Here is a 13,191-nt window from a genome sequence, read left to right as displayed (position 1 = left end):
TAGTCAGATTACTTATCTGTTCTGTAGTATCATCTAGAAGCCACAGTTTTGGCTGTGTTGATCTTGTGTATGTAGTGCACACACCAGTATGACATGGTTCATGCTTGCTCCAGTGATATTTAAATCTAACATGTTTGTAGTTAACTTGACGCTTATTTTGTAAAGTATGCCTGTTTTCCCTGGATTTATTACTGAGATACAGTGCAACGCAGAGGAATGATGATAAAGTCCAAAGTCTGCCTCAAGTCACTGTGCCACCACTGCACCCTTGCAGAGCACAGCTTATTACTCTGGATGATAGTGCAATAAAAAATGTATTTGCTACTGCAGTGTCTTATCAGATTTTATTGACAAACTCTGTATTATACTAGACAGCACTGTCTTTGTGTTTCCTACCAAGGTTAGAAGACAGATTGATTTTATTTTGGATTTAACTTACAATTATAAAATAGGAAATGGTTTTTATTTTGTTTTACAAAACTGAGTGGAAAAAAACAGGTAAAGCACAGTATCAGCCTTGAAACCTTGTCTAGATAATTTACCAGGCTATGCTAAAAGCTTCTAATGTTTCATTCTTCCAGTGCTACAGAGACAATTCCTGGTTATCTTAATCATTTGCTGTAAATAAAGAGGACAGTATCTGTGATTCTGTGATTCTGTGATTACCTGTGCTCCCTCCCACCACTCTCAGTACCTAGCTACATGCACACAGCCAGAAAATGACATAGCCCTTGAAATCAAAGCCAAGTTTTGCTTCTGAGCTTCAGTACATGTATTTATCCTACATTAAATATTACAAATCCAAAAATCTGCACAAGATGTTGAACAGCTTCTAATTAACCTTGTGGAGTCCGACGTGACAATTCTACTGTTTTCCAGCTGTCTGTCGGTTCCCGTGTCAGAATGGTGGAGTATGTGAGCGACCAAATGCGTGCTCATGTCCAGATGGCTGGATGGGCCGACTCTGTGAAGAGCGTACGTATATCTTCTTTACGTGTAATTTTAAGGGTGTTTTAAATAAGACAAGTGAATTTACTATAGTGAACCTGGTGAGAAAATTAAAGACATAAGATCCCCAAAACTTTAAAAAAACATAACTTTTCAGCTTGACAAATCAGAAAGAACACACAGAGTTGACTAATGGATTGCTTATTTCTAGATAAATGACCATCCCCTGACGTCTCCAAGCCAAAACAAAAACTTCTTTAATTGATGAGGTTTCCTTTGTGGCTGTTCTTTCACTCTCTTTGAAGAAGAGTTTTCTTCAGTTCCCCAAAACTTATTTCTAATGACAAGACATGGTAATTTGCATTAGGAAGAGTGTTGCCAGCAGGTGGAGGGAGGTGATCCTGCCCCTCTACTCAGCCCTGTGTCCAGTTCTGGGCTCCCCAGTGTGAGAGAGACATGGAGCTACTGGAGAGAGTCCAGCGTAGGGCTACGAAGATGATCAGAGGGCTGGAGCATCTACTCTGTGAGGAACGGCTGTGAGAGCTGGGCCTGTTCAGCCTGGGGAAGAGAAGCCTGAGGGGGGATCTTATCAATGTGTCTAAGTACCTGACGGGAGGGTGTCAAGGGGATGGGGACAAACTCTTTTCAGTGGTGCCCGCTGACAGGACAAGAGGCAATGGACACAAACTGAACCACAGGAAGTTCCACCTGAATATTAAGAAGAATTTATCTCCTGTGAGAGTGACGGAGCACCGGACCAGGTTGCCCAGAGAGGTGGTGGAGTCTCCTTCTGTGGAGATCTTCAAGGCCCACCTGGATGCAACCCTGTCTAACATGCTGTAGGTGACCCTGCTTGAGCAGGGGGGTTGGACTAGATGATCTCAGGAGGTCCCTTTCAGCCTCAACTCTTCTGTGATTCTGTAATTTGGTGGAAAGAATTGGGATTAGAGCAGGAAAAGATGTGAGGGTGCTGCTGGTGGCTGTGTTTTTTTAACTTAGCTTCTTGTTATCAGTCTATAAACCCGATCAATTCATGCTCAAATAGTACAGCAGTGGCATCTTTTCCATTCTGTCCTTCCTGACCTGTATAGCTGTAGCCCATAAGTAATGAGCTGGATTTAGTTTTCTCTATCTGTGTAAGTAGAGAACTGGATCTGTTTTGATTGAGAAAGCCAAATCTGACTTTCAGGTCTTCTATCAGAGGCCGGTTTGCACCATATTTCCCATTTCTCGGTGGTGATCTTATCAAAATGGATTGGTAGGGATAGCGCCTTTCAGGCTGGCAGTTCTCGTGTACAAGAGACCTTGTGACTGCACAGGTATTTAGGCATGGGTCTGCATGAATAGAAAATAAAGTGTTTTTCTTGCATTTAGTACTCAGTATGGCCCCCGCCCAAGGTTTTATAGTGCCCAAGGACACCTATAGCTGAGATGATGTCACTGACCCTGATTCTGAGTGAAGATGGAGACATATGGAAAGCAGTGATACCTCTTTCTGTAGCAAATGGAGAGAAATGTGATTCAAACATTTTGCTAGGCAGAGATATCACATCTTAGAATTATTCTTTAAATCTGTCTCTGCAAGCTCTTTCAAGCCTGCTCTAGAGCAGTGCCCATTCAGTGTTGCACAGACCTAGCTATAGTTGCAGAACAAGGAGAAAAGATTTTATACTTTGGCCTTCTTCTGTTGTACAAACTCCAACTGTGTCATGTCTTCTGCGTGGTGTCTTTGCACAGCTGCTGTTTCACTTTTCCTGTGTCTGTCCATTCCACCATAGCCAAACATGCAAGCACTGTCGTTTATATTTTACAGGCTCAGCAGGAGGAGAGTGAGCCCTGTATCTCGCAGAGTTGTGCCTGACACAGCACAATTGATTTCCTTGCCTTACCATTAATAACAATACTTCATGCGTTCTTCACGACCAGAAGACTAATTGCATGCCCCCAGTCATTTTGATCTGCCATCCCAGTTCAGACTTTGTCTTCTTGTATGAAACAAGGGAACAGACAGCTGACTAGTTTGATTACACTTCATACAGATATAGACACTATTCTCTCTGTATTTTCTTTCATTTGGCATAGGTGGTAAGGAGGGGGGAAAGGGCTTCACACAGCTTGTTAGCCCCACCTCCTTTTGTAGTGTTGTTTGTTAAGCAAGATGCACTAGTGAACAGAAAAGATAGCTTCGAGTTTCCTTGGTGTTGAGTGTCTTCTCTGGAAGCCAAAGGATTTCTGAGTACCAGTATTGAGCACTGATCTCTCAGGGTGAAGCCACAGAGCTCTGTCACGATTTAGTTACCTGATAGTTCATCGTACCTTTCACAGATAACCAGTCTCAGCTTCCTGAGAAAGGCCTGGCTACCCTTAAAAATGTGCAGAACCCCATCAATTTAGTGATATAGAGAACAGTAATTCTTGGTGATATGTGTTAGTCCTGTGAACTCCTGGAAGGTAACAAATCCTCTCTTATCCAAGATAGCACAATCGCTCAGCTTGATCTTGGAAGTGCAGTGGAAGAGGAAAAACATCTGGACCAATCTTCTGCAGTTCCCATCCACCCTCCCAGAATGAAACTTCAGTGGAAGTGCCACTCAAGGGTCCAAACTTGAGACCCAACTCAACTCATCTTTCTACTAGCACATGCTCACCGAAGCACACCATTCAGTTAGTGTATTAGAAGGAATAATTTTGAAAAGTTACTCAGGAAGCCATGAACTGTGGTTTGCAAATTGGACCTTTTTTGCATACATGCTAGCAGTAACAGCGTAAGTCAATTGGACCATCTGGTCTGAGACCATCAGCTGCTTGGTATCATGCAGCATCTCTCTGCTTTGTTTGTTCTCCAAAGCTTCCAACCACAGTCAACCTGTTGCACCCCAGATGCCTTGCATTGCTGCATGGAAGGCTGGTAGTGTGACCCATCTCAACACATTTTCACTGGCACAGAACAAGTTAATTTCTAAGGGTATTGCATAATTTCCTTGATTTGAATATAGCATTGAGGGAATTCTGTTAAATCCATGGTGAAAGCATGGTTCTCTCAGAGAAGTAAACATTGTTTGTAGATACTATGTGAGAAACAAGAAGCAACCTTTGCTCCTCCCTGAGTGAGCAGAGCCTTCGATCCTCTAAAGAACTCATGCAATTTCTCGAGTCTGCCCATTTGTTTGTCCTCATTCTTCCTCCTTTCTGGCCCATGGTAGTCACGCCTTATGCCTTGAAGATAGTTGCTACTCAGCTCTGCTGATACTGCACACAAAGACTCATGGGGGCAAGGGTTGGAGTTTCTTGGTAAACAAAAGTAGCATTCTCACTTAAAATTTTTATTCTTTGCTTTCACAGGAGATAATTCTTTTCATTGCTTTTCTTCTCCTCTCCTTAGCAATATGCATCCTGCCATGTCTCAATGGAGGTCGCTGTGTGGCCCCTTACCAGTGTGACTGCCCCTCTGGATGGACTGGATCGCGCTGCCATATAGGTAAAACTCCTCTCACCCGCTTCTTTCCTCAGCCTTTGTGACTACCATCAATACATAGCACAGTTCACTAAGGGCTCTCCAGTAAATGCTGAGCTTCTCACGGGAAACCCTAGTCCTGCAATAACATTCCTAGAGGATTTGCTGTCCCCAGCTGCACACCATTTTCAGAGTATTCTCCTTTTTTGTGATGAGGCTTAACAATCCTCAGAACAGCTTGCTACCAGAAAGGACAAACAGTGTTAGCTGGAGAGCATTCTACGAAATGCAATGCTGAAGAGAGATTTTCAAGGAGAAAAATAAAACAGGACTCCCAAGAAGGATTGTAATTTTTCTTATTTCTAGCTTCAGCATGTGCAGTTCACCATTAAACTGATAAGAGAACTGCAGGTTCTTCAGAGGTTGTTTACTGGATAGCTGTCTAGTATGGGGAATTTCTGCAAATGATTGCCCAACTCAGTCCTGAATCCTGAGCAAGGTAAGAGGGCAGAGCAAAGCAAGGATGTGTTTAAAAAAGGTTGAATTAAATGGCTTGATCTGACCTCTCTGAACAAACTTAATGCAAACTGCATTTTAATAGATCTCTTACTTCCATATAACTGAGGTTCAAAGGCATGTAACACACCAAGATAGTGGTAGGGAGTGATACAGGGTTTCAGACATGTGCCCTGGCAAGTCAGTTTGTGTTAGGTGAACCTAATTTGAAATTAGGGATAGTATTTGAATCCATATATGACATGTTGAATTCCATCTCAAGACTAACCATAAGTTGGTTTTTGGAAGGCTTATCCCTGTGCAAATAGCCCCCCCCCCCCCCAAAAAAAAAAAAAAAAAAAAAAAAAAAAAAAAAAAACATAGAAATTGAGTGATCATTGAAATGTTTTTAATTATGAATAAATCATAAAATTATTCTTAAAAATAATTATTATTATTTAGTCTATTCACTGTATTTTTATTGATCAGGCACACCTTAACTGATTGCTAATGAGGCCATAACATGAAGGTCTCATTTTGCCTTCCTGAAGGCCTTTAGAGTGGCTAACAGGGTGAATTACAGAAGGCATTTTTGCTGTTGTTAATGAATATTGACATTACTTCCTTATCTGATAATCTACTAAAATAGTGAGTCTGCAGAATAAGCTCTGTGATACAGTACAAATCCAACCATCCTTCTACAAATTGGATCTGAAAATTAAGATTTTAGCTCAGAACTCCCATTCTTTGAAGAGATACTTGCCTAGCACAGCACACAGCATTTCCTCTGATATTTCATAAACTTTGCAGCTATTACAGCATATATGGCCAAGAAGGAAAATGGCTTTTCTCATTTTTGGGCGAGCAGTTCAAATCTGTCCAGGCTGACTTGCTCTTCAGCAACTCAGGAAAAAATTCTAGTGGGCAACTGTATTTGTACCAAAGTCCATTCATAAATATTCGTAAGCAATATATATGAAGTTACTAAACTTCTTCTTTTTTTTACCATTGGTCTTGACTTTTTGCCATGAGAGAACAAAATAAGATGAGAAATATCTGAATTGCTGCTAGTCTCACTGGAACAGTTATGTGCATGAAGGAAGAACCAAAAATGTTTCATTCACATGTTTCACTCTAGATTCAGAAGTCATTTTCAATACAAAGAATATGACACAATTAATTGTACAATCAGTTATAATTAATGCTTTGTAACATCCTGCCATTGTCAGTTTATATTTTGTTCTAAAGGAATGAGAGCAATGTATTTCCATCTCTTCAACATGTTCTGGTGTTTGCTTCTTCCATTTTCTGTAACTCATTTTAGTCAGAGTTTCCAGTGATGAATATTCCTTGCAAAGATGTTATCCAGAGTTTGTCTTCACTGGTGTCTTTAGGTCTGTCCTCTAGATATGGCGTTATCTTCTTAAGACATTTCATGTTTTTTGGCTGTCCTGTTCTATATATGTCTACGTCAATGGAGCCCATTGAGTCTCTGAATCTGTTCTGTAAATCACATAGTGGTTTATCTTCTGGTCTCCAAACTGATAGGGGAAACTTGAAGCTTTGGGGGTTTTTTGTTTTGTTTAGTTGCCTGTTATCTTTGGGGTTAGCTGTAGCACACAAGCAGGTGCAACTGTTTCGTAACTTCCCCTGTACTCTCCTATCAGGCAGGCTAGTGTTTATTCTCTGACTCAAATGCCCTGTACCCTAATCACACTTCTCAAGGCTATGTAGTGTCTTTCAGGGACTTTCTGTCATTCTCTGCTTCCTTTCCCTGCCCTCATACAGGTCCCATTGTGTGAAGCCTTATCTGCTGTTGATCAGTACATGCTTTTTGATTCAGATTTTGTAAATGATGTAAAGGTCTTTGGCCTTTAACTTTCTCTGCTCTGCCTCTTTCTAGACTTTTTACCACATCTGGTTTCTGCTTCTCTGAACTCAGTTCTGGCTATTGTTTAGGTATCACATTTCTTTCAAATAAACAGGTTTTTTTCCCCTAGAAATGAGGTCTATTCTCCTGCTGATCTTCTCACTCTTCTCCTCCTCCAGCTTCTGTTTGCATTCCTTCTTCTGCGTCAGCCTGGAGCAAAAAAAAAAACCCTCAGCATTTGTAAGGCAACATAAGATAATACAGCAGAAGTAATAGAGGAGGTTGAATCGCTTTCAGCAGAGATGTATGTCTAAGGCTGCCCTTTCCGGAGCAAAAGATCTTTCACAACAAACTCACAGTTTGTGTTTATGTTCACTGTTGAGAGTGCCTCACTCTCAACAAAATACTACAGGCAAGATTTTCAGAGCCCTGTTCCTTAATCAGCTAGGAGTGGGTGTGATCATTAATAAAAATGTGTGTGTTTATTTGCATGCAGCCATTTGCCAGTCACCTTGCTTAAATGGTGGGAAGTGCATACGGCCAAATAGATGCTATTGTCCCTCATCATGGACTGGACATGACTGCTCTAGGTAAGTGTTATTGGGCACTCTCCCCTGGCTAGGTTGACTCATACCCTGCTGAACTGTAATTCTGAAAAAAAAAAAAAAAAAAAAGAAAAAGAAAGAAAAAAAAGATGCAATTGATTTTGCAGAAGAGCTTCTCTAGATCGTCTTAATCAATGAACTGGTCATGATTTAAAGGCAATCTGGAAGACTTTAGAGAATGTTCTGCAAAATGATGGATAGATAGAAGTTCTTCAAACTGCTGTACTCACATGTGAGTAAGCAGGCAAACCTGCAAGGTTTAGCCTTATCTTTGATGAAGAAAGTGGAAGTGCTTGTTGTGCTATAATATGGGATGTTCTGAAAATCCAGGTGGTCTACTGAATATAAACAGTATTCATTTTGGTCTGTATGTACCTCAGGTGGGTCCAGGTTTACAAAAGAAGGGCCATACAACAGGTGTTATAAATAACAACAGTTCTGCTACATACTGTTGAGTGCTGTAAATATTTCAAGAGGACAGTGCAGTGCCTCCAAGTCAAGTCCAGTTCAATCACTTGATGGTGCAGTCCCTGTATCAAGAGCCCCAAGAACAAGAGGTTTGCCTCTTGTTCATGTGCGTCCTTTCTTACTGAGCTTTATCAGTATTTGTGTTTCAGTTGGCTGTTTCATTTCTAACAAGACCAATGGAGGAGATGGTGAAGGAGAAAAAGCGAGTCCCATTGCAACATGCAGGACCATTTAAAAGTCATTCTCTCCTTTTAGCTTTATTTTCTTAAAGATGATTTGTGAAGTTTGGGCATTTGGCTTGCAGGGGAGCCAGAGTAGGCCCAAGTTTCTTTGGAGAGATGTTTTGTTTCCGCTGCCATTAGGAGTAATTTACACTTCTGAAGAAGGAAGACAAGTGAAATTACAATGATGTTGTTGTGGTCAGGAATCAAAAACTGTAAGAAAACATGCAGAATGAGTTCTCCTGCTCACCTTTGTGAAGTGGTAATGAAACCCACAGGTACCAGAAATATTAATACCTCAACCCACGCAGACTCCTACTGAACACATTGGCCACTCCCGGAGCGCTAAATAAGTAACAGCTGAACGTTAATGTTTTTCTCCAAGATACATACAAATCCAATGCCAATGAACACTTTTTATTCCTCTTTTTGGACAAATTGTGGAAAAGGAGGATGGAAAAAAGCAATGATGAGATTTGTTCTGTATTTTGTTAAGCTTTGGCCTCACTCCACTGTGGCTCTTATAATGGGGTCCAGTACTCTGCATAGGGCCCCAAAGCAATACAGGCGCAGCAGGCGTTACCAGGAGTGAGTTATAATGGGAAATTCAAGGGACCAAAGCTTCTTATCAGCATCCAGGACTAGACGAGCTCCAAACCGCTCTGATGAGTCCTGATTTACATTAAACACCAGATGTGCGTGTGTCTTGCTCGCTCTCTCCCCCCACTCTCAATATGTTGTCATGTGCTGCGGGGCTATAATCCTTGGTCTGCTTTCAAACAGCTTCCCCATGTGCCTCACTCTTGACCGTGTTCCACATGTGCAGTGCAGCACTAATTTTATTTTGTTTATGTGTTGACACAGGAAACGGAAGGCTGGATTCTATCCCTTTTAACGTCAGAGCAACGGTTTCACATTCAGAAATCTTTCTTCAGCCTAGGCACCAGGGCTTGGAATTTAATGCATTGTAAACCAAATCTATTTCTTCCCTTTTCCCAAAGCTCCATTGTTTGGTATTTTATTTTGTGATACATTTTTCCTGTATCTTTCCCTTTTTTAAAGAAAATCTCTGTATTTTTCATTTACAAAAGTGTATCAAATATATGCTGCTACGCACACACCATACACGCACATACCATACAAATGTAAAAATTCCTACTGCCCACTGAGGAAGTAGTTGTGCACAGTGAAGTCCTTCCCATTTCTTACATACAGTCAGTTGGTTGAAACACACTATATTGCCAATCATAATCAAACAGAAGGGGGCAGTTCTGTTTACCATCTGCCAAAGCACACTGCAGTCCAGCAGTTTGACAGTGAAGAATAGTTGCTCAAGGATAACTGAGCCACTACCCTTGCATTAGGCCTCTTTCTGAGCTCATGTTGATCTAAAATAAGAAGTGCATTTTATAGCGTCCACTGTGTAACTATAGTATTAGATAAACCTAAAAATAATAAGAATCAGCAATGTTTACTATGTGATGTTAATTCATTGGAAGGTTGCTTAATGATAGGCATTGGGGAGAATTTCACCTGAGGCTTATTGGTAAAATACCCAAAAATGTGAAAGAGATGAGACAACACTGTGTCATTCAGAGAAGAATAGACCAAGTGTAACCAACAACAGCTCTTGAGGCTTTTTGACTTATGAGCAGTTTAGGTTTAGCTCTGTTGCTGGATAATCCAGGAGCCAGCAGTGGAAAACAGTCAGACCACTGCAACTGATGCTTCCCAGTTACCACCAGGCTAACTACCACCTGCCCATAACCAGCATCTCTTCCCTGTGTACATATGGGATGCATGTCTAGCAGCTATCTGACATTTGAATGCTTTAATACATGGGTTTGGGGTCCTAAAGATTGGCCCAGAAATAGGGGGGAGAAGCCCCAGTTATGTTTACAGGTGAAACTTTGCTATTTCTTTACAGAGTGGTGGTATTTATATTGTGCAGAGTCTTCAGAGAACTGGAAAAGGCCTCTCTTGAGTGCACAGACAGGCACGAATGCCCTGCTGAGCAAGGACTGCTGAGAGCACATGCAGCAGTCAGATTTCCCTTTCTCACAGTGTTGATCCAAATTGCACCTGAGAATAGCACATACTTGAGTGCCATCATCAAGTTGTGCATTGATGAACCGAAGTGCTAAGATTTACCTACAGTTAAGCAAAAATTAGAGAGTGGAAAACACATGCAGTTGTTGAGTACAAATGTTTGGTAATTGGCATCAGTTCACAAAGTCTGATCTGTGAGAGTTGTTACATCAGAAGCTCTGTTCCTCCCAGCACTAACAGAAAAGCATGACTGGTACTCAGCCTTAGGAAAGAAGGAAAAAAAATATCTTCTGCAACTTTACTGCTTAATTATCCTTCAGACTCTGAGTGAACATGCCGTGCCCCCCTTTATAAATTTACCTTCCTTGAATGAGTGCGTGAACTTGGACAGAGAACTGTGGTATGACACAAAAAGGAGCTAGCAGTTCTGAGAACAGGACACCAGTAAATATTGACACACAGCTGATAGTTGTTAATGCAAGACCAAAATGAGGAAGAAACAAGTGAGGTTGTGAGTCAGTGAGAGCTTTCAGTCAACAACCAATTAAAAAAAATGTATAGATCAAGAGTAAATTGTTCAGAGACCAACTTAATTTAAAGGCAGACTCCTTCCATTCGAGAGCTGCAACAAGTTGAAAAGAGCTGTCATTACAGCTCTCATGAACTGCTTTTTTCCTGGACTCTGCTTGCACATAGCAGGCATATTCTGACTCCCAGCTCCACAGCCGTTGATGTTTACAGCTTTGATTAAAGTGTTCAGTAAGTAGTATCCATGTTGCAACCCCATCGTCACCACCATCTATAGGCACTTTGTTTCTTGAACTCCTTGCTGCCACACAGCGTATGAATGGAAACAGCAGGGAGCAAATTAGGAGCCCTCAAGCAAAAGAGTGCAATGGTGGCAGAAATAGATCTTTATTTATATGTCCCTCTCATATTCTAAAAAGTAAATGGTCCCTTTTCTAGTGTACTTCTCTGGTGTGTGTGTTGTGTTGCCCTGGCTCTGCCCTGGTGTCCCCCAGAGCAGAACAGCATTGGTTAGGAAAGTGTTTAGAGCTGGCAGGACATTTTTGGAGAGGAGTATTTTGGGGCTCAGGGCTGGTTTTTAGTGCTTCAGTTTCACACTAGTAAACTCATATAATACATGGAGTCCCACAATCAACCCAGTCAACATGTTGCATAACCAGATGTGGTGGTAGGACAGAGTAGGTGAAATTAGAGATTGTTATATTAATGCTGTTGATGATGTTTTGAAACTTGCAGGAACATTTCCCCTCCCCTCCCAATGCTGTATTGTCATTTATGTCACTGCTTGTTGTGTGTTCTAAACAACTTCTGTGTGATGCACTTTACACTGTAAATAAAGTTGCACCCTGTTTAGTATGCATGGAGACAACAGTGAACTCTTTTTCCTAATACCTAGAAACAAATTCTCATCTCTGCCTACCCTTTGTGACCTGATGGGTAAATCTGAGTATTAGGGAACTGGAGCTCCTGTCAAAAGAAAAGGTAAAATAATTAACAATGACCTTAAAAGGATGTGCTGAATTATTCCAGATTAGGTAAAAAATGCCGTTAGTGTATAATTTTTCAAATTCACTCTGCTGATGAGGTATATATTAAAACCTTTAAGGACCAAATTTATCACTGGCATAAACAGATGTGGTAAAGCCAGCTTCACTCAGTGCTTACACCAGATGGAGATGTGGCTTGTTTTATTCTGCACTAGCAGTGGAATTCTTAAAGCTGTTGAGATTCCCATATTCGGACAGAATTGGCTAAAAGATATATAACAAAAGGAAGACTTCATAACCCAAATCTCACCCCTCCAAACAAGGAAAATATATGACATAGCTATCAAATGATTTGGGGGTGGGGAGATTATTTTTGTTAAGCCCTCAGCACTACTACTGTAATCCCACAGCTGTCAAGATGGGGGGGACAATGTCATTGGCTTCAGTAAGAGCATTGAAAAATTTTCACTTGCAATGGGATTTCTCACTGCATGTGGACATTTATGAGCATGAGAGGCAGTATATGTTTCAAAGCCTTCCCATAAGCCACCAGCCAAAAATGGGCATGAAGTTAAAGCTGGTGCTATCAGCAAAGTCTTGAAATTTGATGTGTACCTGATAGAAAAAATGCAAATATGCATAAAGCAGTAATCCTCCCAATACTGCTAGTAATCCTGAGAGGGAACAGTTGAGCTGCCATAGCACATGGACTCCGATTTTGTACATGCTGTAGAAATATAGAGTACTGCCTTCTTTAAACAGAGTGTGGTTAAATTGGGCTTTTTTCCTTGACCCAGGCCTCTTCACCATAAAAATCAAACAAGGTAAAGTGCTGAAGGGAGTCTTTGCTGACACCTGTGTCTCTCTGCTCTTGGAAACACAGTGGGAAAAGTACCAGTGTCATCTCTGATCTCACAGAGTCACCTGACAGGGATAGTGGAGCCAGCAGGTGTTACTGTAAAGAGTTACCTTTTTTCCTCAAGGCCAGTCTGAGCAGTGAGCTTTTTTGTAACTCATGCAGGAATAGTGTGTATCTCAGACTGGTCTTTGAGTGGACTGGATCATCACTGTGGTAAGGATCCCTGCTGGTTTTACTGCACTGCAGATGGTTTCTGGGAGAATATACCCTGATCATGCATTTCGAGCAATGAGAGAAAGGCATTGCAATACCCACCAGCAGGCTAAATGGAGTCTATAGTAGCGTTATTGATTTATTTCTCTCCATTTATCTACTCATGCACATGAAGCAGAGCATTTTTTCACATATCTATCTGATTTACCACAAGCTCCTCTCCCAGGAGCAGGCTGGATTTCCATTGCTCTGGCTTTCTAAACTGACACATTCCCATTGCCTGCCAAAATGCAGGTCATGCATGCTTGCGAACTTTCCCAGCTGAGCTCAAAGCAGTATAAAATCTGATGCTCTTCACCTTTGGTGCAGGTTGGTCCATACTTCCTCATAAGGAACCAGTGCAAGCACCCTGGTTGTGCAGACAGACCCTACAGGAGACCCCGTAATGGATACAATACTGAGTTTCTCCCTGTCATTGGGAGGCTATGTCACCAC

The 13,191-nt window shown here is 41.3% G+C and overlaps 1 protein-coding gene across 1 annotated transcript in view; it reads left to right on the top strand.

The window, feature by feature from the left end:
* Positions 1–11,493, top strand: part of SVEP1 (sushi, von Willebrand factor type A, EGF and pentraxin domain containing 1) — a 132,632-nt gene extending 121,139 nt beyond the window's left edge. The window contains exons 47-50 of the mRNA XM_062599029.1: positions 880–975; positions 4,331–4,426; positions 7,264–7,357; positions 8,926–11,493. Coding sequence (XP_062455013.1) covers positions 880–975; positions 4,331–4,426; positions 7,264–7,357; positions 8,926–8,956 — 317 coding nt within the window. The 3' untranslated portion in view covers positions 8,957–11,493. The remainder of the gene's footprint in view (positions 1–879; positions 976–4,330; positions 4,427–7,263; positions 7,358–8,925) is intronic.
* The last annotated feature ends 1,698 nt before the right edge of the window (positions 11,494–13,191 follow it).

This window comes from Rhea pennata, chromosome Z (assembly GCF_028389875.1).
Source record: "Rhea pennata isolate bPtePen1 chromosome Z, bPtePen1.pri, whole genome shotgun sequence".
Classification (NCBI taxonomy): Eukaryota; Metazoa; Chordata; class Aves; order Rheiformes; family Rheidae; genus Rhea; species Rhea pennata.
The sequence above is the reverse complement of the archived record's forward strand: the minus strand, read 5'-3'. Positions and strand labels throughout refer to the sequence as shown.